The 24,728-nt window shown below is 41.3% G+C and overlaps 2 protein-coding genes, 1 long non-coding RNA gene and 4 other non-coding genes across 9 annotated transcripts; 4 read left to right on the forward strand and 3 right to left on the reverse strand.

Annotated features, from left to right (window-relative positions):
• Positions 1-225: 225 nt before the first annotated feature.
• Positions 226-359, reverse strand: LOC111660102 (U11 spliceosomal RNA). The gene has a single exon (XR_002761137.1). It is a non-coding gene; the product is annotated as a U11 spliceosomal RNA (small nuclear RNA).
• Positions 360-1,363: 1,004 nt separating this feature from the next.
• On the reverse strand, positions 1,364-8,076 carry rab42a (RAB42, member RAS oncogene family a). Its single transcript, XM_023413190.2, has 2 exons — positions 7,104-8,076; positions 1,364-5,277 (listed from the first exon to the last, which is right to left on the reverse strand). The coding sequence occupies exons 1-2, from the start codon at positions 7,316-7,318 to the stop codon at positions 4,836-4,838; spliced, it is 657 nt and encodes a 218-aa protein (XP_023268958.1). The 5' UTR covers positions 7,319-8,076; the 3' UTR covers positions 1,364-4,835.
• Positions 8,077-8,161: 85 nt separating this feature from the next.
• On the forward strand, positions 8,162-10,351 carry LOC111660068 (uncharacterized). The gene is made up of 6 exons (XR_002761133.1): positions 8,162-8,251; positions 9,068-9,127; positions 9,371-9,423; positions 9,602-9,654; positions 9,879-9,955; positions 10,140-10,351. It is a non-coding gene; the product is annotated as an uncharacterized LOC111660068 (long non-coding RNA).
• LOC111660100 (small nucleolar RNA SNORA16B/SNORA16A family) lies at positions 9,157-9,293 on the forward strand. The gene has a single exon (XR_002761135.1). It is a non-coding gene; the product is annotated as a small nucleolar RNA SNORA16B/SNORA16A family (small nucleolar RNA).
• LOC111660101 (small nucleolar RNA SNORA44) lies at positions 9,699-9,830 on the forward strand. Its single transcript, XR_002761136.1, has one exon. It is a non-coding gene; the product is annotated as a small nucleolar RNA SNORA44 (small nucleolar RNA).
• Positions 9,994-10,067, forward strand: LOC111660103 (small nucleolar RNA SNORD99). Its single transcript, XR_002761138.1, has one exon. It is a non-coding gene; the product is annotated as a small nucleolar RNA SNORD99 (small nucleolar RNA).
• ctps1a (CTP synthase 1a) lies at positions 10,349-19,519 on the reverse strand. Of its 3 annotated transcripts, none has more exons than XM_023413187.2 (19): positions 19,331-19,519; positions 17,744-17,928; positions 17,473-17,643; positions 17,285-17,385; positions 17,010-17,126; positions 16,307-16,390; positions 15,520-15,600; positions 15,271-15,422; positions 15,014-15,146; positions 14,311-14,399; positions 14,116-14,210; positions 13,940-14,002; positions 12,266-12,309; positions 12,087-12,183; positions 11,939-11,994; positions 11,752-11,848; positions 11,495-11,639; positions 11,288-11,379; positions 10,349-10,691 (listed from the first exon to the last, which is right to left on the reverse strand). In XM_023413187.2, the coding sequence occupies exons 2-18, from the start codon at positions 17,910-17,912 to the stop codon at positions 11,295-11,297; spliced, it is 1,779 nt and encodes a 592-aa protein (XP_023268955.1). In that variant the 5' UTR covers positions 17,913-17,928; positions 19,331-19,519; the 3' UTR covers positions 10,349-10,691; positions 11,288-11,294. The 3 variants fall into 3 exon arrangements, with proteins under 3 accessions (XP_023268955.1, XP_023268954.1, XP_023268956.1); XM_023413186.2 differs by lacking the exon at positions 19,331-19,519 and adding an exon at positions 18,688-19,008; XM_023413188.2 differs by lacking the exon at positions 19,331-19,519 and adding an exon at positions 18,442-18,656.
• Positions 19,520-24,728: the final 5,209 nt, after the last annotated feature.

Genomic DNA, 24,728 nt, shown 5'->3' on the forward strand with positions numbered 1-24,728 from the left:
CCAACTTTAAGGTTTCTGTCCAAATTGGCTTTCGTTATTGATTTTTAGTTTCAACACACAATAACAACATCGCTCCCTCAGTTATAATGACTCATGTATATCGAGATAGACATTGATCACCTGTAGATTAATAAGAATTGCTTGTCGACCAGATGCGACAAATTTAAGATTCGAGGTGACACTTTCACCTTTGTTTTAATTGTATTATTTTTATACATAATGAGACGGGGCGCCAGGGCATGTGACCACTAGCAGCCCCTGGTTTAAAAATTGTGCTTCCGAAATCTCTTGATGGCGATTCCGCAAGAGGAATAGTAACCACTACTCCTCCTGTGCAAATCACAGCAGAAGCCCTTTTTAACGTTACACTTGAACATCTCATGGAATAACCACAGGTGGCACGTACCTCACTCAGAGGTGCATGACCTGAAAAATTACATCTGGGTAGATGCGTTTTTATGGTGTATTGTATAATCGCAACATACACTGACAGTTGTTATTAGAAATATTTACGTATTTGCAATTAAAAACAACATTTGAGAACAGATGGATGCGTGGGTTTCACTGCCGAAGAGCATGATGGGTAGGAAAAGGCGGGGCAGTAACATTATGTTGGCTCTCATTTGTTGCTGTGCGGCTACCATCTAGTGATGCCTTCACGTAATGTGGGGAAATCCACCAAACAGATTTCTGTAGACTTGGCTGCTTTTAAATTTGATCAGTTTATATAATTTGTATTTCATGCTTTTTAAATGCTGTTAAAAATCCTTCTCCACCTTGTGAGGAAATAATTGTGTGGTGACAAATACTACATTACTCTAATATTTGAATTGAATTTTATATTTTTTGTCAAATTTAGAGATCTCTGTCAGAATTGGCATTCAGCATTGACCATATGTAATTTGTGTGTAGTAAATATAATATAATATAATATAATATATAATTTATATTTTCCAGTAGGCATTCTGAAGACACAAACTCCTGAACTTGGAAACACAAATCTCATGTTATATTAAAATGTCGTTACTGAAACCTGACATGAGTCTGTTGTGTTCATATAGTCTACACTGTCACATATAAAACACTTTTAATCTCTATGCCAAACTACAGCTTGCAGCTAAAACAGACTATCTACTGTTTTTCCCACTGGACTGTAGCAACAATCACTATCAGCTGCTAAATCAACTAATGTACTAATGTCACTGAACTGTAATGTAATGTAACTCTTCGGACGGAGGGTGGCATGGTCGCCATAAATAAATCAAAAACAAAATAACCAATCTAGGTCATGATTATTCTCCCCCTGCCAGACGAGGGCACCAAACCCTTGTTAAAATAAAAAAAAAAAACAACCAGGCCAAACTTTATTCATTGGACATCTATTTATTTTTTTTAACCAATCAATAAAATCACATCAAATAAGCGAATCCCTTCTACAGAATATATAAAATAAATAACATTTATTCGATAAAGCTGTGAAATGTGACCATGGGGCTCAGAAGCTGTACAGGTTTTTGCTATGTACCATCCTGCAGGCCTCACAGCTGCTGATGTTTTCTGGTACTGAAGCCCTATCAGTGCAGGGCTGGTTTATCATTCCAGTGGATAACACAATATTATTAACGGCACAGTTCAGCATTTCGGGAGGATTTTAATCATATTCACAGTCTCTCTGAGTGAGATAAGAAGATTGATATCAATATGATTTAAGATAGTGGTGTCAAACCTCATCTGACTCTTAAAAATGAAAGGGAATAAGCATATTTCCAGATATGTTGAGCTACTCCTTTTTAGATTTCAGTAAGAGAGAGGCTGGATGTGGACTGAAGATTGGTTCTGGCCACCATCATCATCATCATCATCATCATCATTACTCACAATGGTCACTGTTATGTAGTTTGTAAGGTTACAAATGGAGCTGCAGATGTAGTCTAGATTTTTAACTGTTTACCATTGGTGGATATAGAGGCGTCTGCTACCAGCCGATGAGAAATAAGCACAGATAATGAGTCCTTCAAAAATTCAAAATTTTTCTTCTTGTCTTTCAGTATTGTCCTTTAAATTTAACCCGTGCTTTCAACACTCTGAGGCTGCCAGTTCCACACTGTTCAGTGCAGTGCTCACGAATGGTACTCATGCTCATAGGAGAACAGTTTGCTCTTCACATACACATTCAAACAATATCATACAATTTAACCCTGTTTACATGAGAGACAAAAGTGAGGAAGGTAGTTGTATTAAACACAGTCAGACTGGCTGTCAAACGGTGATTTCGGATGGACGTTTAAACTCGATTGCAAGGCATAGCACCCCTGTGATGAAGTCCTCACCTTCACCATGAACATGAAATGTTAAAGTCTGATTGTCAAACGAACAAAAAAACATTTATACCGTATATAATACACTGTACTTAAACCTGGCTATAACATGTGGTGGTTTCCAGAGAGAATACAGTTTGATTCTGTACAGAAAAGTAAAAAATAAAGGGGTTGGTGCAAATGTTTTACAATACATTCCTTACCGAATACTAAGCTGCAACCACATACCGTACAGTATGTTTACTAGATCCAGCATTTATCAACTCATAGAAAAAATGTAGGTAAGCTCGATCACATGAATGCAAAGTAAAAACTGCACAATGCATAATCTCTTGCTGTTTACACGTGTATGTGAACAGGTTTTTTTTTTTTTTGTTTGTTTGTCATGAGATGCTGGTGAAAGGTGATTGAGTGACTGGTGCGAGGAGAGGTGAGCTCCCAGGGTAAGTGTACTGTCGTCTATTTTACCCTCCGGGCTGGTAAACAACAGATTAATGGGCTCTGCAAGTCAAAAGACTCTGGAGACTTGAAAGCGTACATGATCCTCTGTGTTAAAGGTAGTTACTGCCACCATGTGCGGTGTAAGTCATGTGCACAGACATGCATTCATCATAAATACATCTTACTGCTAAGAACGGCAAGCTGACCGTCACAGGCTCCAATTACAGCTGCTAAAGTTTTGTCAATGTTATGTCAACGTTACTTAGTTGAGAAAAGAATTTCAGCAACTTAAACAACAGCTTTACACTTGAGTATTTAGGTTGATGAAAATCCTGCTCCTTGAAAGTCAGCTGATCTACTGTAAGTGATCACTTCTGTCAGATTTCCATGATTAAGAACAAGCACTTTAAAGAAATAGTTCTATACTTTGGGTCTGAGGGTTAGCCGATAAGATAGAAACCTTGTCTGTGCATTAAGTACAGAGCTAGAGCCAGGGGGCGACTAGCCTAGCTTAGCTTGAAGAGGCAGGGGGAAAATAGCTAGCCTGACTCGGTACATCTCTGACTAGCAGGATGCAAGATGCAGTTGGTGAGCACAGGCGTCTTAATGTCTTAACAAATTTACCACACATGGTGATATCACTCAGAAGTGGCTGGAGAGAGCAAGGCTAGCTGTTTACACCTACTTTAGGCTAAGCTAGGCTAATTGCCTCCTGGATCTAGTTCCCTACTTAACACACAGACATTACACTAACATTCAATTTTCTCATCTAACTTTTAGAAAGAAAAAGAATTTCCCAAAATGTAGAACAATTCTTTTAAGGCTCTGTCGAGCAGGCTGAAAGGGGGAACTGTCAAAACCCAAACCGGGTGTCAGGGTTTCACGTGGTTTGCTGGACTGCTGCGTTAGCTTTTGCAGTGCCATGTTAATGTGGCATCCTCAGGTTTTGACAAATCTTGCTCCGGGTTTTCCGCTTGGAAGCCAGGCGACTTTCCTCCAGACTTAAACCAACATTTCCTACTCACTGATACTTCTGGAATGAAACATAAACTAAGCAACACATCCTCAGGCCTGAATGTAATATTATTTTTGTGCATTGAGCTTCGAATGAAGGAAGTAGCTGTTTGCCTAAGCTGCAGGTGAAACTCAAACTCCTTTTTGTTTCTAATCAAACACATCTTTACTATTGCTGACGGCATAATTAAAGGTCTGATGACTGAGAGATGAATCTGTACTTGATGTCTTGCTCCTGTTGATGCTACAGTATAATACAAACCTAAATTGGACTTACCATAGTTACAGTATCCTATCTTTATGTATACACCTTAACTAGAAGTATTCTCTATCTTCTTCTTTTTTTTTTTTTTACAAAAACATTACTCATGTATTCACAGAATGATCAAAGATTGAAGTCAGTTTGGCGTAAGTGCACGTACAGCTTACAGTAGCAGGAGGAGTACATTGATTTCAAATGGTGACACTTATTGTAGAGTGCACTGTGTCTGTTCACACTATCATTTAAATAGCTTTTAGTGACCTTTTAGCTTTCATTTCTATAGAGTTCACTATTATTTACAATATTACAGTCACACAGGATTGCAGGCAAAGCATTGCACAAACTTTGACAGTTATAAACCCACAACAGTGCCGTATGAAATGAGAGTGATGCCAGACCACGGTATGCCACAGTCCATGGATTTACCTGTACCTTGAACACCTGTACCTGAAAAAGGACTATTGGCTACACTCTCAGTCCCAAGACCTGATCACCTCTGCATGCTGTCTGCGGTTTCCGAACCTAACAAGGCCAAAAAACAGCTTGGCTCATGCTACACCGTATGGATTTAGAGATACAACTTGTTTATAAGACACACATCAGGATGTACACAAGCCCCCTGTTGGAAAACAATCCCAGCTGTCCCACACACAGAGAGGGCACGAAGCACAAAGGTGAAGGAGTGATGGGTGATGATATCACAGGGTGCTGAGCCTGAGTGACTTGTTTTCTAATGGACAGCTGTGAGACGAGGCAAGCTCTTAGTGAGACAGGACAGTGTGTGGACACAGAGTTCTCAGTTAGCAGTGGCAGCCTTTTTCGGCAGACGCGGTGGCTAGCTCCTCTTCGTCCTCGGTGGGGTAGAGGACCTTGGCAGTGAGACCGCTCTTCACGCCATCCCAGCCGTCGCGGGTGACGATCTCCCCCATCTTCATCAGCTCATAGATGTCTCTGGTCAGCAGCTCAAAGGCCCGGTCCACGTTGCTGTTGCACTTGGCCGACGTCTCCACGTAGCGGATGCCCAGATCTGCCGCCAGCTGCTCCGCCTCGTCCCGGGTCACCTTGCGGTCCTTGTTGAGGTCGCTCTTGTGGCCGATGAGGATGTAGACCATGTGGTGAGGCAGGATGTGCTCACTCACCTCCTTGTGCCACTCCCTCACATGGTCAAAGGTTTTGCGATTGGTGAGATCAAAAACTAGCAGCCCGCCCACCGAGTTGCGGTAATATGATGTCGTGATGGACCTGGTGGACAGACAGGTGACATGTTAGTCAGTGACAGCAAAATCATCTTTGACAAAAACCTTAACTTTGTCCCCACATGCCAGAATCCTCCATTATAAGATCCATAGCTGGTCTATGCGCTTTGGTCCAAGTCAAAGGTCCAGGTCAAGCCTCAAGTCAATCAAGACAAGTCTGGGTCAAGTCTCTTTATCTTGACTTTGGTCAGTCAAGATAAAGAACAAGTCAAGTAAAAGTGAACAGCAATTCGATATTTGCATTTGTCCGTTTTACTTTTATTTCTGGGATTTTACCAGGTCAAAACTTGAGACTTGAATGTTTTTTCTTCTGGACTGAAGTGGGTCAGGTTTCACAGAGAACAGGTCCAAGTCAAGTCTCAAGTCCTCAACTTTGTGTTAATCAAGTCCATGTCTCGAACTACAGCTTTGACAAGATCCATATTCTCCTCACGCTGGCATGAAAAGAGACTTAAAATCCCACAACTAGGATAAATCATTCGATTTCCCACCGTTTTTTTCTCATTAAAGTTTTACATTTCATATTGAAACGTAATGTAGTTCTTTAGATTCCAATTAAATTAATTCACAGACTGTCATCCCATTACGAGATGCAAATCCAGAGTCAAATTAACCTACAGTTCACAAAATGAGCTGCAGGCCGCTGATTGACCCGGAGCCCTCTCGCTCTCTGTGGGCACTGTGACTGTATTCTGTTGCCTTTAACTACAGCGCACTCTTCAGACTTCAAATAGCAGCTTCATTCTGTTTCACCAGCCAGTCCTGTCCTGTAATACCCCACTGCAGAGGGGTAGGTGTGTCTGATTTTACTTAACACTGATGTATTTAAGAATATGCTCCATGGATGCACAATATCAACTGAAATATATAAAAAGGTATTAAAACTAGGTTTTTACATGAGGGCTCCTTTACAAGAAAGCGCCTCAAAATTAAGTAAAAACACAGGAGCTGCCTTCGCGTCGTCATCAGTCCAGTTATAGAGTGATTTGGTGGTTCATATTTAGTGGCTTTGCGTTTCCCTACTGGGCCTGAATTGATCGCATTACCACAAACCACACAGTAAACACAGGATCTTTTGAGGCCCCAGAGGAGGAAGTTACCCATCTGGGACAACCTATTTACCCACATACAGGCTGCACATGCACAAGGTAGCTAAAAAAAAAACCTGTTGGTTTATCTGACAAACACTTATCAGAGCCAAGACCCACTGAGACAGAAGAGAGGTGAAGCCTGAAGGAAAACACCCTCTGAAGCCTGAGCTTCAAAAGAGAAAGCAGATCTAAGAGCAGAGCTGCTTCTCCAGACAGAGGAGCGCTTTAAAGCAAATTGTCCATGACAGCAGGGACACATGAAACAGAATAAGCAACAGGGCAGTTGGATGCAAAACTAGATTTGGATATAGAGTTTTCATCTTCTGTGTTGCCCTTGGAGACCGTGATATCTGAGGGAAATCAACCCGGGGCCTAAATATGAGGAGGCTGCCCATCATCCGTTAATGAATGCAATGATGCGCCTCGATTTGCACTGTTTTCATATATAGGCCATGGCATCATAAGATCGAGGCCTGTATAATCGTCTCCTGACCCTTTTCTCCACTGTCCACACTGGCTTCATTACATCACAATGAGAGAGGAAATGGCCTTCATTTCATTTAAACGGCTTTTTTTTTAAAAAACGCGACAGCGAATCAAGGCCTCTCCATTATTTAACAAGAAATCTCGACGAAAACGGGTCGTTATATTCAGTTTTAAGGTGAAAAAAAAAAACAAAAAAACAAAAATCATTTAAGCTTAATTTCTTTCTCTTTCGTACCTGAATCGTTCCTGGCCAGCGGTGTCCCAGAGCTGAAGCTTTATTTTCACCCCGGGCTCGATATCAAGCGAGCGGGCGTAAAAATCTACCCCGACAGTCGGATCCGCCACATCACTGTAAATACCATCCGTGAAGCGCTTCAGCAACGACGACTTCCCCACGGTCGAATCCCCGAGTAAAATGATCCTGAACTGGTATTGCCACAAAATATCCATGGCATGACTAGAAGGGGGATACCAGCGGTGTGTGTGTAAGTATGAGTGAGTGAGTGAGTGTGTGTATGTGTGTGTGTATGTGTGTGAATGTGTGTGTGAAACAAAGCCCTGAGCGCGGCGTGTTTACATGAAACCCGGGCTGCCGCTGCGGCTCCTGCTGCTGCTGCTGCTGCTGCTGCTGCCTTTCGCTCAGGAAGAGACGCGGAGCACAGAGCGACCGCAGCAATCATGTGATAGATTTACCTATGCTCCACTACGCGATATTACAACTACAGACCTGGTAGTGGTGAATGAGGCAATTGTATCTTATGAAACGGTCAGAGATAAGCTGGGTTTTAAGGCACAAGAGTATTCAGGGTTTTTTTTAATAAACTCTAACTAAGTCATAATAAATCAGCTGCTTTTGTAGTTGGAATTTCAGCATTAACTTCCAACGTCTTTTGTCTATATTGTGTGAAATTCTGTGAGTCAGCTTGAAATATCAACACGTAAGAGCAGTATTTCGCAACTGTTTTTGAACGCAGCACCCTTCACTGTTGTTATCTGGACACCACGCGCCGGTTGGAAGCAGGTTGCTGTCCGTGGTTCTGAAGTAACTTCATTTCCAGCTATAGTCTCGTTTTAACTTAGTATTTCTCTCTTTATACACGATATATAATAACTTCACATTTTAGTGTAACGTAAAATCTCAGTTCGCGTCGGTATCAATGTGTCTAAGTGACAATAAAGCTAAAAGACAACAAGCGGTCATAAAAAAAAAAAAAACTTGAATGAATACATATCCCGTCATGCAAAGTGGTCCGCGTGAGCTCTGTGGGCCAATCAGCGCGCTGCTGCCCGACGCTAGCGTGTATAAAATCAACGGGACCCTCCTTTCTCTCTCTCTTCCCTTTCCTGTTCTTCATGAGGTGAAGAAGTCGGTATTTGATATCGGTAAGGCCTCAACTACTTATAAGTTTCTGACACAATAGTTACATGTATGTGTGTATTGGTTTTCTGCGAATAGCTTTAACACCTACGACCGTTGAGTGGAATTTAATTTTAGTAAGTGATTGGCTAGCTTTAGCAATGCAAAGTGCTAGCTGTTTAAGTAATGCTAGCATGTAGCCCACTGTAGTTGGGCGGTGTCTGGTAACGCTTTAACTTGAAAATAGAGCCAAAGTATTTTTGTACAATATCTTTAAATCATATTACGCTGCCAAGTCTTTAATTTAAACTTGGGAATGCTAGGCCATAGTTTAGCAGTAGTGCTAACGGTACATGATGGGTTTAATGCGTGTAGGCCACGTGGCTGAGTCCTTCACTTCCTTCAGAAGTCTATTACCCATAATGCATCTTTAAAAATACAGATTTTAATTTGTGTTGCAGACGTCCTCGTCTGTTTAACCTTATATTTTTTTCTCAACAATGTTTGATAACAGACGATGCTTTAAAGTCGTCTTCATCTCAGACTTGTAGTGCACTGTAAGGCCTACAGTCAGAGTAGATGGCCTTGCATAACTTTAATATAAAATGGCGCTACTTTCAACTGCATCAAAACAATTCTATGTTAAAATGTGGCATGTGCATAACTGCTGACAGTCAACCGTTTAATTATGGTATTGTATGTGAGTGTGAACTGTATTTCCTGTTGTAGCTGTTAGCAATCTATACCAACATTTTTAAAGTAATCTATAAAATCATGACTTGCTAGATCCTTCTATTTTAGCTGGCTTATGTGGACAAATGTGTATATATTTTTCTCTACAGGTTCAACCACTAATAGCTCTGTCCAGCCTCTCCAACCATGGATGTCTGCATACGATGCAGGTATGTTCTCAGGAGTTTGTATCTTTATATCAGGCTCCTATCGAAGCCGTTCATGCTGTTATGTAGCAGTGAACGGTCAACAGGAAGCCCAGATGAAGACTTTCACCGACGGTCGCTGTTCAGTTTGAAAATAACTGCTCAAGCAACATTTAGGGGAAGGACACTTGATCTGAACTAAAAGATTAATAATTAAAATTACTAAAAGTGATAAATGTCTAATACTTCACTACCATCTTTCTGCAGGTTCTCGGTTTTGCTGATGGTGAAAGGACCAAACAGAAACCACTTGCATGCAGGTAATGTCTTTGAGCAACATTTTTTTTATTTTTTAGTAGTCCTGGCTGTGATTACAAACTTGCCCTCACTGAAACTAGGTCTGATTGAGACATTTATTTTACTGAGCCACATTTCTTTAAAGTTTTCTAATGGTGTTAGTTTGAAAAAATATGCTTACCAAATTCTGCTTCTCTTCAGGTGATCCTCATGGCTGACCCTAAAGTTACTGCATGAGGACAGCTCATGTCAAGGTAAATTTCAAAATATTGCACTGTATTAATGTGACCTGAAGTTGAGGCATGCTATCCTAAGGACCTGGGCTTGTTCGTAGTCCAAGGTTCTCCATGTGCATGCAAGAAAATTGGGTGGTCTTTGACTGTTGTGGCCCTTTTTTTGCCATCAGCAGCCACTCAGCTGTCCTACAGATGTTCTGTCAGATGTTGTCATGATTCTAAACAGGATCTGTTTCCTCCAGGTATCTCTCTGGCCCATGATGTAAAGTCTGGTATCCTCAGGCTGTGCGGGCTCTCAAACCTTCCTGGTTTGTTAAAGGTATGTAAAAGGCCTCTGTCGTATATTGCTTGAGTTCATCTGATCTATGATGACCACTTACTATAATGAGGACTGTTGGATGAAGCTTGCGGATATGGGACTGAGATCAGCCATAACTTAATGTGTTTAGAGGAGGCTCTTGAATTGTGATTAACTGGTGGATTTGTTTCCCCTTTTCTCCCAGGTTCAGTGGCATCTTGGTGAGGAGTGCTGGGAATCCTAACCTGTCTGGGTGAACTGCTGCAGGCCATCCAGAAGACGGGGTGACACCGAGTTAGATGTGTTCACTCAGATTGACCTAACTGTAAAGTGTGGTGCTAATGAGTGGCAAATCCTTGACCCAAGTTGTAAAACTTGCATCAATGACTGTGTAATAAAATGACTTGTCAACCATTACTGGAACCGCTTTATTATATTCCATCTTACATTCACATTATTAAAAGGAACTTTGAAAGAAGCTGCAAATGGTTGTCACTCCATATAACAGTATCTAATTACAATAAGGCCACAATAGTACAGCTGTGGGGGGTAGATCTGATAGTGGTATAGGATCTGCATGACAAAAATGTCATTAAATGTCAATTCCTGAGTCTCACTGTAGCCAGATTCAGCTTGTGTAAAGGCAACACGATTCAGGCCTGGAAACCCTGAACACTTGCCTCACAGCTGCCTGGAGTCAGTGCTGCAGTGACAAGGAAACCTGCCGTAGTCCACTTCCCAACAAGTCCAGATTCGTCTGCAACAAAGAAGTTAGACTTTAGTTTTACTGACAAGTTTGTAGAGGACTAACTGTTAGCACTTCATTTCATTACATATAGTGTCATGATCTCATGTTGGCAAACACTGATGCTCAGTCATGAGCAATGAGACAAAGGATTAGTTGAGATACAGTTTGACATGAGTATAGTTTATTTCATGTAAATAATCTTTGTGGAGGTTTAGTCTTTGACCTTTTTGATATTGGCTTCTATAATAGTCACCTTGTTTTCACTCAGGAATTCAGGAGTTTTATCACATTGTGTAATTGAACATTTAAAAAAAAAAACAAGCTGAAGGCTGAGTAATTATACTTAAGTACAATTTTAAGGTATTTCCATTTTATTCTACTTTATACCAACAGTCCTGCATTTCAGAGGGAAATATTCTTTCTACTCCACTACATTTACTTGACAGATTTAAACAGAAAAGATGCTGCGAGGCCTGTAAGACTTCAGGTCACTGGAGCGTGACCCTACACTGCACTGGGATCCTTTTTCACCCTCAAGGAAAAGTTGACCCCCCCCCCCCAGTTGTCTTTGTATAATTTGCCCTCCGAACTTGAGTCTTCTGTACCTCCAAGTCATTCATTCGAGATAGAAGGCAATTTGAGCTCTGATATCTCGGAGTCTGGGGTGCTGCTGCCGCTCCGATCGCTGTATGTGTCCCTGTGTCAAACACAAGATGCAGCCATTAAAGTGCATTCAAGGAAGAAAACTAAAAAAGAAAGGTCTGCATACTGGTAGTGTTTATACGAGTGGAGAATTGATGGTGCATGTGTACCGTGGAGACAGACGGCAGCCCTTCTGTAAGTAGCTCTGCAGCTTCCCGGCAGCGGCCAGCAGTAAACCAAGGTAGGGGGGCGATGGCTTTATGGGACGCGAGGTGAACTCTGGGTGGTACTGCACTCCAACGAAGTATGGATGATCTGGAAATAGAGAATTACATATGTGAATGTAGATGGTTGTTGTTTAAAAAAGTCCTGACTGTTAACATTATTATCCACAATAACAAACAAATCAGTGTTTCATTTTCCATACCGTCCAGTTCTATGACCTCCATTCTTTCCCCTTCCACATCTTGACCCACAAAGCGGAAGCCCTGGTCTTCAAAGTGACTCGTTAGCTCAGGATTGACCTGCACAAGAAATAAAAAATTAAATTAAAACGCTGACTCCACTGTAAACAATGTTTCTGACGCTGCTGACGAACTGAGCGGTCAACATACCTCAAAGCGATGTCTGTGCCTTTCATCCACATACTCTGCGTCTCCATAAAGTTTGCCTGGAAAACAGAAGAGGTCTAAAGCACCGTGCTGACGCAACAAACGCATCAAAGACTGGCTTGGTTTAAAGAGAATTAAAAGTTTTTCTTACGCAATACACTGGTATTACTCTTGAATATGGTCCGTCTCTTCCCTAACCTCATTGTGCCACCCATTTGCCCGGGGTTGTGTTCTGGCATATCGATCACCTGCAAAGATTAGAGTTTGACTCGTCAGTAAATTCAGGTCAAATTACAACTAGATGGCTTCTGAATTTAAAAAAGAACTCACCACAGGATGCTTTGATTCTGGATCAAATTCTGTTGAGTTGGCATCTAAGTGCAAAACAGGGAAAAGGACGTGCAGTTAGTTATGTTAGAATTTATTCACTAGCCACCGCTTCCCACTCTTTCTCTTGAGCACCTACATGTGTGAATTCACTGTGTGTTCACAGAGGAGCTTTTTCGGTCGTCCATCTTGCTCGTCTGACAGAGCAAATAAGCTTCTATTATCATCACTCCGGCTGTCCATACAGGCTGCACCACGGCTCACATTTCACTTGCAATATGTGAGTAAACATGACCTGAAAGTGTACTTTCATACTGTCACGCTACAGCGATTGTGCCTGAACGCATCCTGACACAGACAGAAGACTGTACACACGATGTTAAGGCCCCTATACACTGTGTTATTAACGATTTTTTTTACAGTTTCATTACATGTCATGTGACATCTCCAGTAAGATCTAAGTCACAGGGCCCAGTGCATCGTAGCCTTTGTAAAATGTGGGGAAAACAAACAGACAAAACTTTACAGAAGTGGTCAACTGAAGTTCTTTGTCTGTCTCTCTGAATATCTGCATGTCTTTGGTTTTCCACAAAATAAAACAAAGAAGCTGAAGCTGTGAAAAGCAGCTGAACTCTTGCTTATTCTACAAAGACATGATCATCGGTTCCCGTGAGAAGTGGTCAGCCGGACCAGTGGTTTGTTTGATGCTGCTTCACACTGATCAAGAGACAGAAAAGAGGAGAGTCGTCTGAGCAAAAAGCTACAAGACCGTCTCCACACAGCGTGATGCGCAGCTTGTGACAACAGCTGTTAATCTTATTAAGGAGTTTCAGGACCGTGGGATTGTAGCCGACGATGTGGGCACAAGAGGAAAACTGACAAGACTGAACAGCAGGAAAGTTCAAATGGTGGAAAAAAAAAAGAGACAAAAATCAAGCTGACATCCAAGATCAAGGTACAAGTGTTTCTGGATAACAGTGAGCTCTATGGAGGACGACGCAGAAAGAACCAACTTTAGAAAGAGAAATTAAAACAAAGAAGCCCAACTGGAGTTTGCTAAAAAAAGCATGTTGACAAGACAACAATGCTTCTGGGAGACTGCGCGTTGGACAGATGAAACAAAAGAAAGCTTTTCACTAAGTCACATCAGCTCTGTGTTCACAGAATTAAAAAAAGAAAAAAGAAAGAAGCTTTCAGATAAAAGAACACCACCCCCACTGAGAAACATGGAGGAGGCTTGGTTATGTTACGAGACTGTTTTTCTGCATCTGGCACAGGGAGCCTTCAATCTGTCAGTAGATGTGTCTCTTAGTACAATCTGTGACCACTGTTGGACGGATGAACAAAGATTTCACAGAGTTTCTGTCTTACAGTCCAAAATCACACTGGGGCTTTCAGACTTTTTTAATATGCTAACCCCCGATGACCTCTGCAGTCTCATTTAACCGCTTGTTAGAAACTGGCCTTTTTTAAAGAGACGTAAAAGATTAAAGAAAGACGTATTTAATGTTGTAGAATAAAACATGGAAATCTCTAGAGCTTGTGTTAACCACAGACTTTATTTCAGCCCTCTAACCAACAAATCTTCAGATTTTACCTTTTCTGTAAAGAGCTTTTCTTTAACTATTACTACACTAACAATACTCCCCCATTGTGTTGATGCACGTGAGGACTTACCTTTCCAGCCAAGCATGTTTCTGGCAAATTCGCACACAGCCAACTGCATTCCAAGACACACACCTGCAGGAACGACGCAGCAAAGATTTGGTTTTCTCAAGTGCATTGCACAGAAAGTCAAGATAATGTTAAAAACGGTGTGATCCTGCAGTGTCACAGTGGCAGCTCTCCCGTACCTAGGAAAGGTTTTTTCTGTTTCCTCGCCCAGTTGATGGCGTGAATCTTTCCTTCAGTTCCTCGGACACCGAAACCTCCTGGAACAAGGATTCCACTGAGGAGAGAAGAGAAGGAAGAAAAAAGCTGTTAATGAAACTTAAAAAATCTGAAGTCCAGGTTGTTATTACTTCCAGAAATGAAACCTCTGGACTCACTCAGCACTGCAGAGTTTCTGCCAGGCCTCGTGGTATTTCACCGGTTCCTCCTGCAGGGTGCTTGGCTCCAGATGAGCTGAGTCTATATACTGAGGAGAGGAGACGTATAAGCTTTAGGTTGCAGGTCTAAAGAGTCAAAGATAAAGAAAAGTTTTTTTCCATCTCAAGGTTCCTGCTTCTACCTGTCCCTCTTTAATCAGATGATGTGTAGTCACTGTGATGCACTCAATGACTTATGTAGGGGGTGGAAGAAAATTCAAAACGGCCAATCATATGTGGACACATACATATCTGCCTACGGGGCTTCTTCAAAGATGGGTCGGGTCTACACTCATGTGGCTTCAGGTCAATGGTTGTCTCAGGCTGGTGGCGGATGTCCAGTAGAGGACATGGGTGCCACCGTGTTTAGTTCACAGCCTGGAGAAGTGCAGCTAAAGGGTGATGCTAAAGGGACCTTGTCCAAAAATGTGTCCAGTGTGAGACAACGAGAGAAAGAGGGAGTTGTTGTTCACAGCTCTACAATGAAATGAAGTTTTAGCTTTTATAAATAGTTAAATATTTTCGGAACCTGTGGTGGGACTGATCAGACTGTGGCAAAGGAGTAGGGGTTCTTCCACACCTGAACTTAGAGCTGTCCACTTGTGAACAGATCACCCGAGACTGATGTTAGTACCAGGTGTGAACAGGACCACCGTGTTCGTACCTTAACCTCCAGTTTGTGACTAATGGCCAGGGCTGAGTGCTCCAGTGCTTTGATGACAGAAGCGTAAGAGTCTGAGAACTTGGTGTACTTCCCGACCAGCGCTATAGAGCAGTGCTCCAGCAGTCTGTCCGACCTGCGAGGAACACATGTGCGTTAGTATACCATTTCAAACAAGACCTGTAAAACCATCAAACCACGCAGGACAGAAGAGAACAGCAGGAGCAGTTTGTTTTCAACCATCTTCATCTTCGACTCACCTGTCGGACATCTCCTTCCATTTAGTCAGCATCTTCCTGGGTCGGGCCTCGATGGGCATATTCAGCCTCCTGCTCAGGTAGCTCACCACACCCTGGTCCTCCAGCAGGAGCGGCACTCTGTAGATGGACGACACGTCCTGCACGCAGATGACCTGGAACGAGACGGGTCAGTGAGCTGAGAACTGCCGAGCGAGTCGCGGCTCATCGAAGCGAAACGATCAGAGTGTGTCAGCGTCAGCGGCGATGTACCTGTTCAGGTTCTACGTGGCAGAACATCGAGATCTTTTCTTTAACAGAGTTTTCCAGAGCGGTGGAACAGCGACACATGATCTGTTGGCGAAGATGAGAAGGAAATTTAACGATCAAATGATTGACAAACTCCCATTTCTCTCTCATCTTTGAGATGTTTCGACGGGCTTCCTTTCCCACAGAAAAACACAAAACAAATCTACTCAACTTAAGGTTCCTAAGAGAATGAGTCCGCAGGACTCTGACTAAACCTGAGCAAAACACAGCCATCGGGGGAGGAGGCCCCGGGTAAGAGAGGGAAACATTTTATGGAGGAAAACTTGTTATTGCTTGCTATTAAAAAAAGTATTATTATGTTGTGTATCAAAAGTTAGAGGCTGGTGATGTTGTGTGTGGAGAATGTTTTCATTACTGCTGCTAATATAAAATGAATGGCACAGTGTCCCTCTGCATTGTTCCTTCATGGCCACAGTCTATTCTCTCCAAGTGAAAGGTTTCAGCAGAACATTGCCGTCATGACAACACTGCTGAATGTCACTCGGACCTCGCTGCCTCAAGATGTCACTGTGATTTAGGTCACGTGGCCTAAAGAGCATTTCACACCCTTTATTAAATTCAGGCTTTAAAAAAAAAAAGAAAAGAAAAAGGTATCAGTATGTTGTGGGTGTAACAATCAGGCCGATCACAGAAAATGAGCTTCCACATCTGGAGCGTAGCGCTCTAAATTCCACGATGTTGAAACATGTTTTATATTTAAACATTCTTACGTAAGTGATTCATGACTCACCAGGTCAGGGGACAGACCCAGTCCTCTCAGCTCTCTGACGCTGTTCTGTGTTGGTTTGGTCTTCTGCTCTCCTGTTGCACTGGGCTGGACACAACAACAACAACAACAACAACAACAACGGAGACAACATATACATTAAACTGGCTGTAAAGAACCTGCTTGCTAATCTTCTGTCTGTGCATCTGCGACACATAACGTGTAACACAAGTAAACAAAAACACAAGAAACTAACAAAACCCACAAGAAACTAACAAAACCCACAATGCATTTGCAGATATCCACGACAATTTATCGAGAATTTTGTTTCAACATTTACAGCATCTACTTCCTGTTTCATCCTGACAACTTATTTAGAAAAGTTGTCTTCTTCCTGCCTCCCACTGAAGTGTTTTAATCACCTTTTAGCAACTGTCATGATAATGTCACGTTGTCAGGCTACCAGAACTTTTGTTCTACATCTGACAAACCGTACTCTAGGGGATTACTAATACTAATTATTACTTAAATTAAAGAGTAAAGAGTGATGCTGCCATATATGCTAATTATAGAGGAATATATTATCACATATATACATCCTCTGGATAAATGAAGACATACGTTTATTACACATTTGGCTGCATTTACAGTCAGTTGTTCTCCAACAGCGGCCGACATATTTGCCCTAATGTAAAACCTGATCGGCCTGAAGGTGCTTCTCTCTTACCTGTGGTATCAGACTGACGTGAATGTTGCAGAAGTTCTCCCTCTTCACTTTGAACTGGAACTGCCTGAAGGCCTCGATGAAAGGCATACTCTCTATGTCTCCCACAGTGCCTCCTAACTGCAAACACACACACACACACATGCACACACAGATGTTATCAGCGACAATGTTAGCAGCCTCAGCTTCGGCGGAACCTTCAAAGAGGAAATAACCCTGGACAACAGAACGTAAAATCTGAACCCTTCTGATATGATAAAATGAACTGCACAGCTTACTTCTATTACACAAACTTGAGGCTCTACGTCATCGTCATCGACTGGTACAGCGGCCTGTTTCACAACCCATTCCTGGATGGCATCTGTGATGTGTGGCACCACTGGAATGAAAGAAACAACATTATTCTTAGTTAACCATTTCTCTTGAACGTATCACGCTCTTTAGAGATTAAACAGCGGTTGTTTACCCTGCACTGTTTTGCCCAGGTAGTCTCCCCTCCTTTCCTTGTTGATGACAGACTGGTAGATCTTGCCCGTGGTCAGGTTGTTGTCTTTGGTCAGTCGGATGTCAAGGAAGCGTTCGTAATTCCCCAGATCCAAGTCTACCTCACCCCCATCGTCCAGCACGAACACTTCACCTGGACAGAGACAGAATGACACAATCAGACGACATACTTAACACGTGGCCCCTTTAATTATGAATGTGTCAAATAAGACTGACCCTTCCCTCTCACCTACCATGCTCATAGGGTGAAAATGTGCCTGCATCTATGTTGATGTAAGGGTCGATCTTGATGGCAGTGACATGTAAGCCGCACGACTTCAGGATTGTGCCCACACTGCTCGCAATGATGCCTTTGCCGATGCCTGAGATGACTCCTCCGGTTACCAGGATGTACTTCATCATTGTCCTCTGAGTTGCTCTGAATGATTAAAATCAAACAGTTCATGCAAAAAGCCAGAATTCACAGTGTTTTGTGCTTTGGGAAATTTAACTTTTCTTTTAATGTATTTGTGATTTAAAAAAAACAACAAAAAAAACGTGATCTATACATGTTCAAAGAATAAAAATCATGTTGTCAAGATATTTGGAGGTAGATCATTACTGCCTGAAAGAACTGAAGGTACATTTAGTGGATCTAAATTCACTTATAGGAAAACATTGTGTTGATAAACAAGTATGTTATCTTTGGTAGAGTTTATTTAAGGTAAACACAAGAAACTTGTGCTACAGAAAATGTAGTAAATTGTACTAAATTACATTTTACTGTGGGGGCATATTGAATTTAGGATGTATGTAAAGAAAAAGTACTTTTGAATAAAATATAATACTTAAATTTGTATGACTTTTAACTAATATGTTTTTGGCTGTTTGACAGGAATTATTAGGAGGGGGTAGAGAACATTTATAGAGGCAATTTTGCTGTTTAACTAACCAAACAACGGCTAAACCTCCATGTCGTTGTTCTTCGACGTGAAAACGAGTTGTTGTTGCCAAGGTAACTAAGCCAATTACACAATAAATGATTACCGTCTAAAAATCACTGGTTAATTAACGCGACAAAAACTCGATGGTCGCCAAATTTTACGAAGTATTTGCTAAGATGAAACAAAGGTTCTCATTCCTCCCACAACACAACACTGTACAGAGCATGGCACATTTGAAGCGCTCGGTAACTCACGCGGTACAGGCCGCGCGGGTGGGAAATCCCCACTTCCGTTTGGCGAGAATACGACAAGTGAGTGCACCGCCCGTCCAAATTGCCGTCGTCATCGAAGTCAAAGACAACATAGCGCATTTAGCTTGAGGCTAACTGTTAGCTGTGATATCAATGCGCGGTAGTTACTCTCAGAAATGTAAAACCATATCATCCTTTGAGATATGCAGTGGTAAACGGACGGATTTTAAAGTTGCTTTACAAACTGCCACTGCTAACTGAAGCTGTCTTTAAATAGCGAACGGTAGCTAACATGCTCTCCATTTCTAACAAATGCATCAAGCTAGCAAACTAGCTAACGACAGAAGTAGCCAACATCGAATTCAAAATAAAAGCATATAGTTATTTATTAACTTTTATATGAAGAGAATGGCATCATATGTACCGACATAGTTAAAAACGACCGTTTGGAATATAATCGTCTGAACTATTGTCGTTATTATGAATCATTATACTGCTACGCTCCAGCTCAGTGTATTTTCAATTCAATTTAATTTTGATTTTAAACCGGAAGTACAACTTACTTATTGTGTCTAGCTTGTAACTCCACGGTTATTTGCTAACTAGTCCACAGCCTCTCTTTTCACAGCATCAAATTTCAACTCACCAAAATATTCTTCGGCCAGAGCTCCCCTTCAAAACAAATTATAAACGACGAAAAACAATTCACAAGATCTTTAGTCAGAGACAAAATTTCGACCCAAGCAGCAACAGTTTTTGCTACTGTGCTTTCCTACAAACCCATCTATCCTCAAATTTGCTCTACACGTGTATGGACCACGACTCGGGGCTGCAGTACATCATTCATTACACACTTACAACGTTGTGCTACCTTCAGAACGCCTCGGACATTTCCCCACGAACATTGACGAGTTCATCACTTGAAGTATTGACATTTTCGAGTTGTCAGGGGGTATTTTAAAGATTTTTGCATATTTTGGTTGCTCTCAGTGAGAACCACAAATAAAATGATCCTCGTGATCCTTTTTTTTTTTTGTTAGTTTTTATTGATATTTTGAAGTAGCGTGCCGTCATTAAAGCAGAAACCTATATAGCATCTAAAAGATAAAATGAACGGCATTATCTTGTATTATGCACTGATGTTGTATATACGAAACATGTCTTTATAACACTATAAATAAAGTTGTGGCTAAATATTTGAAGATGTGTTTCTTTAACATCAGAATAATTTAAGTCAGCACAAAGTTTGAAATAAGAAAAATTACAAATTCATATTATTCAAGTATCCTAGTAATGGTAAAGATTTAACTAACAAAATATATACACAAGTGATACAAGCTATATATATAATATATGTCTTTTGAAATCTGGTCAACTGACACAGTATTTGCTTTTTAGTGTATTGGATAAACTGTTTAAATGCCTGTACAGTATTTGATAATGTAAGTTAAGTACAAGCACTTCAAAACTACTAAGCTACAGTACTTTAATACATATACTTAGTAACTTTCGACCACTTATTACATGCATCTATGTCATCAGCAAATTCCTTATATTACTTTTCCCTGTTTTATTATCATGAGCACCTGAAGGCAGCACACTTTCCATTTTTAAATCAGCAGGGGGAGCTCATGTTTCACGTTTGAGGGCTGGTGTTGAGCAAGAGAAGAGGGGAAAGTAGTATTTTCTTCATGTATAAAGGCCTTTAGACAGCTGATAAAGAAGACTCCATGTTTGGTTTAGCTTTACAGATTGTAGGGTAGATTATTTTTACTTAAAGATCAATGCGTCATTCTTTTCTTGTTTCCAAGTGGCAGTGGATCAAAATGTTTTGAGTCATAAGTCTTGGAAAGCTTATCTGTGAAGAAAATGAATGTGTTCACACCTTTCCTTTTCTAAGGAAAACAATAAAAAATAACTAGAATATGTTATTATGAGTCCAAGAATAGAATAAGGTTAAATGCCAGTGTCACAGCCATTGTGTCTTGATAATAGATGGAACAATGTACCAGTGTGACTCTAGTGATAATGGAAGCTGCTGCTCAGAAGCAACAAAGGGAGACTGAATTGGCCCTGAAACAGAGGCTGGAGGCAAAAAATGTTGTTTTTTTTTGGTGGGTTTACAACACACAAGTTCCTCCTTCCCTCCCTGGCACAAAACAACACATTCTGCTGCTCTGCTTCATATAATAAATGGCCACGGTCCAAAGTGGTTAGTTATAGTATACTGTGGAAAGGTCAATGGTCCTGTGATGTGGATCTCAGTGTATTATCCTCATTGTGTTCAGTGAGATATGAAGTCCAGGCAGGGAGCGCTGCGCTCTCAATTTTGTCAAACTGTGACTCGTTCAGATTAAACAACAAGGCGTCCGCGGAGCCCACTGTTTGGATCATCTGCAACTGGTCTCATTGGGTTCACTGTGTGGGTGAGCGCTAGCACTGCAAATTAAAATAACAAAATGATGGAGTTAGTGACTGATGGCTGACTCACAGACGGATAACTGCAGAGATGATTGATACCTCCGTGAAACACCCAAATTTCTACTTGTGAGCCTCAGCAGCCGGCTTAGTCTCTGGAACACAGGAGGGGGGCTTAATGAGAGTTTTAATTCATTTTTGACCGGAGCTGTGATTGAATTAAACTCCCACAGAAGGGCTGGATCCTCTCCTCACCACAAGCCATTTCCTCCTATTAGAGATGTAACAGAAGCAGCAGGCAGAGAGGCAGGTCAGCCTGAGATGAAACTCTCCGCGCTGCCTTCATCTTATGGAAACATATACTCTTACATGCGGTTTGCATTCGCTGCTGGTGCAACCTGTGGTCCGCTAATGTTCAACGCTGCTGGACTCTGCTTTATTCTACATGTTTAAAGAAATAGCTCAACATTTTGGGAAATATTCTTCTTTGTTTTCTTAACTGGAGTAAAGAAAACGCTCTTGTTTAAATATGTAGAGTCAGGATGCATTTAGCCTAGCTTAGCATAAAACCGTACACAGGAGCCCAGGGTCGTGCTGTCCAGAGTGAAACAATAATATACACGGCATACACTCGTCATTTATCACCAACAGAAAGTAGTAGTCCTTGACATTCACCGCTGTCTATTTGTGACTAAAACCCCTTTACGCTGGTCAAAAATGTAAAATAAAACCCACCCTTTTCCTGCTGTAACATCTGTAATGAGCACACACACTGTAGACCTGTCACCTGTCCAGCACAGCTGCTAAACCAGAAACATTGCGGCTACACTTTCCTCCGAGACTGAATCTGTAGCCCCGAAATAAGTTTTAAAAACACTCAATCACCGATCGAAGCGCTTCACACGGAGGCTCCGTCCCTTTTACAGAAGCACCAACCCCTGAGTTTTACCAGTTTGCACGGCGGCTAGCAGCTCTCTCTCTTTCCACTGCGTCTGTATGTGTGCTCTGGAAGTGCATGTGATGACATCGCTCCCCGCAGTTGCCGTGTTTAAAAAAGCTGCTTATACCTGCTAAAGTTGGTGGAAAAAGAGTATGATATACTAACTAGTCAATTCACCGATTGTCACATGGTTCGATGCATTAACTGCTGTCTTTCTTTGGAATTAATCCTCATGGGCAAAGAAAGTAAAGGTCCTTATTTTGTTGGTTGTTTAGAGTGTAGGTGTGTTCGGGCATGAACAGACTATATGTAGGACAAATGGTAAACCATGTTTGTCATTCAGCTGCTGCTACATCAGTTGTCATCTTGTCTAAGAACTCATACATTTTTGGGGGCAGATCCAGATTGTTTATTATAAATTTTAATATTTTTTCTCTGAAGTCTGGTGTATGTTGTTGGACAGTGGCCTTGGCGGAGGTCTGTGCTCTCTGAGTGCCCTTCTAGTTTTCATATTGTTACGTCACCTTGGGAGAGTTGGTTGCTGTCTTTTCAATAAGAGAAAGCAGAGGATGGATGGGTGGAAGAACGGACAAATATACAGTTACTGACCACTGGTACAGATTCTAACACATTTTTACTGACCATACTCACAACCAAGACCGTCGTCCCAAGAAAAACACCATTTCAGCAGGTGCCCAAAATGACATTTGTTTATGTTATGAGAAAGTGCGGCAGGAGCAGAGAGGGAAGTAGTGTGACGTTGTTTTAAAGCCACAAAGTAGACGTAGGGAGGAGGCCGGGGTTGTTGGACAGGTCAATAAAATTTCAGACTTTGCCATGGGACACCACTGTTTTCTTACTGTTTTCTACCAACAGTCAACATTGATTTCTTTTAACCATAACAAAGTAGTTATTTTAACCCACACCATGATCTTTCCTTTGACCTAACTAAGTTGTTTTTGAACCTAAACCAAACCAAACTTTAACCACAGTGTTGTTGTTTTTTTTCCAACAGCGATTTGGAACATATGATGTCACCCTGCCAACAGTGTTTTAACCACAATGAGAGACTGAAATTGAAAGGCCACAATGACAGCCAGGGTATTGCAGGGATTTTAGTGGATAAGTAGCTCTTTAAAGGAAAAAATTAAACCTGATCATTTTCTTTTGTTCTGAGAGCGAGATTAGAGGACTTTGGGGGTCGGATGTCGCACTCAAGTTCCAGTAGAGTAAGTTGAAAGCTTCTTGTTGTTTCTTGCTTGTTTTTGTTGTTGTTAGCATGTTAGCATTAGCAGTTCATAACAACGCATCAGCTGGTATTTTGCGCATCAGAATCCTGCAGCAACATGTCCACAAATAGAAGTTGGACAGTACAGTGTGTACGACTGATTTAATGAGACACAATTATGACAGAAGAATTAATAATCGTTATTCTGGTGCAGATTTCATTTCTGTTGATGCGTGGAGCAGCCATCTTGGATTTTGAGGTCATGGTCGATGAGGTTCTTCGGACTTCTGGGGGCTCTCCAGTTGAAATTTCCAACTGGGAACTCTGAAACTTCCCAGTTCAAATGGAACGCACCATTAAATCTTGTATCAGCGATCAAGGACGTTGTTAGCCTAGCTTAGCATAAAGACTGGAAGCAGGCTGAAATAGCTGTGGTGAAAAGTGGAAACTTAAAAATAACTACAACTCCAAAGCTCACTAAATTAATGTTCCTTTTTTCTTAACCAGAACATAAATGAAAATGTAAAAACGAATGTTTGTAGTTTTAGGGGGAGCTACTGCTGTATCTTTTAGTTTAGTTTTTTTTTTAAGGAATAGTTTAACATTTTTCACTTGAGATCAATGTAAATCTCTCTGTAAGATTGCCACAGAGATGAAGTCAGAATGTGTTTAGTGTTGCCATGTCTTGGCAAAAAGATGCAAAGTGGGGGAGACAGTTAGCCTGGCTCTTTCCCAAGCTCCAAAATACATCTGCCAATACTTCTAAAGATCACCAATTAACATGTTGCATCTTGTTTCTTTAATCCATACAAAACAGACATGCAAAAATGACAGTTCGTAGCAAAAGTCTGACCAGTATCAGTTTATATTGGCAAACTCATAGATCAGTCTGATCATGCTGTCTAATACATCACATTTCACATGCGTGGTGAGCTTAATCCCACTCATCCACCGTGAAAAATTTAGATCTGTCTTACTGGAGCTTTAGTAATGATGTGGGGGTTTGCAGTTTAGTGCTGAGGACTGCCTTTGCATGTGAAAGTGTGAGCCCACAGCAGAGTGGAGTAGAGCTGTGAAGGGGGATGGGCAGATTACTTTGTCTTACACCATGGTGATGATGGCTCTCTCTCTCTCTCTCTCTCTCGTGTTCACTGTCTCCTTCCTGGTTCTCAACCTTCATTTAGACCAGTACATACAGCAGGTTTGTTCACGTAATGGGCTGATACCAGATACTGTCATTCACTCATATCATAAAAGAGCTTTCTCACTTACCATGGCTTCATATTCACATATTACACATATATTTCTTGTATTATTCTTTTTATAAATTACTGTGTTTTAATGGTTTAAAAATATTTCCCTCTTTACTGAAATGCTTAGTATATCACAAACATCTCCCTAACACTTGAGCTCTTAATTTGAAAAATTAAATCACACCCCCAAAAGGGCCTTAATTAA

Source organism: Seriola lalandi, unplaced genomic scaffold (genome assembly GCF_002814215.2).
Source record: "Seriola lalandi dorsalis isolate HSWRI2012SDOR001 ecotype SW California unplaced genomic scaffold, Sedor1 jcf7180002054505, whole genome shotgun sequence".
Taxonomy (NCBI): Eukaryota; Metazoa; Chordata; class Actinopteri; order Carangiformes; family Carangidae; genus Seriola; species Seriola lalandi.

Bases quoted from the DNA above. Each gene is read 5' to 3' on its own strand.
- rab42a (XM_023413190.2), bottom strand. From the start codon at position 7,318: ATGGATATTTTGTGGCAATACCAGTTCAGGATCATTTTACTCGGGGAT. The intron at 5,278-7,103 runs GTACGAAAGAGA...TCTGTCCACCAG, and splicing joins GCTGGCCAGGAACGATTCAG to GTCCATCACGACATCATATT.
- ctps1a (XM_023413186.2), bottom strand. From the start codon at position 18,797: ATGTTGTCTTTGACTTCGATGACGACGGCAATTTGGACGGGCGGTGCA. The intron at 17,386-17,472 runs GTAAACAACCGC...CTTTCATTCCAG, and splicing joins CCTGGGCAAAACAGTGCAGG to TGGTGCCACACATCACAGAT. The intron at 16,391-17,009 runs GTAAGAGAGAAG...TGTTGTGTCCAG, and splicing joins ACGTCAGTCTGATACCACAG to CCCAGTGCAACAGGAGAGCA.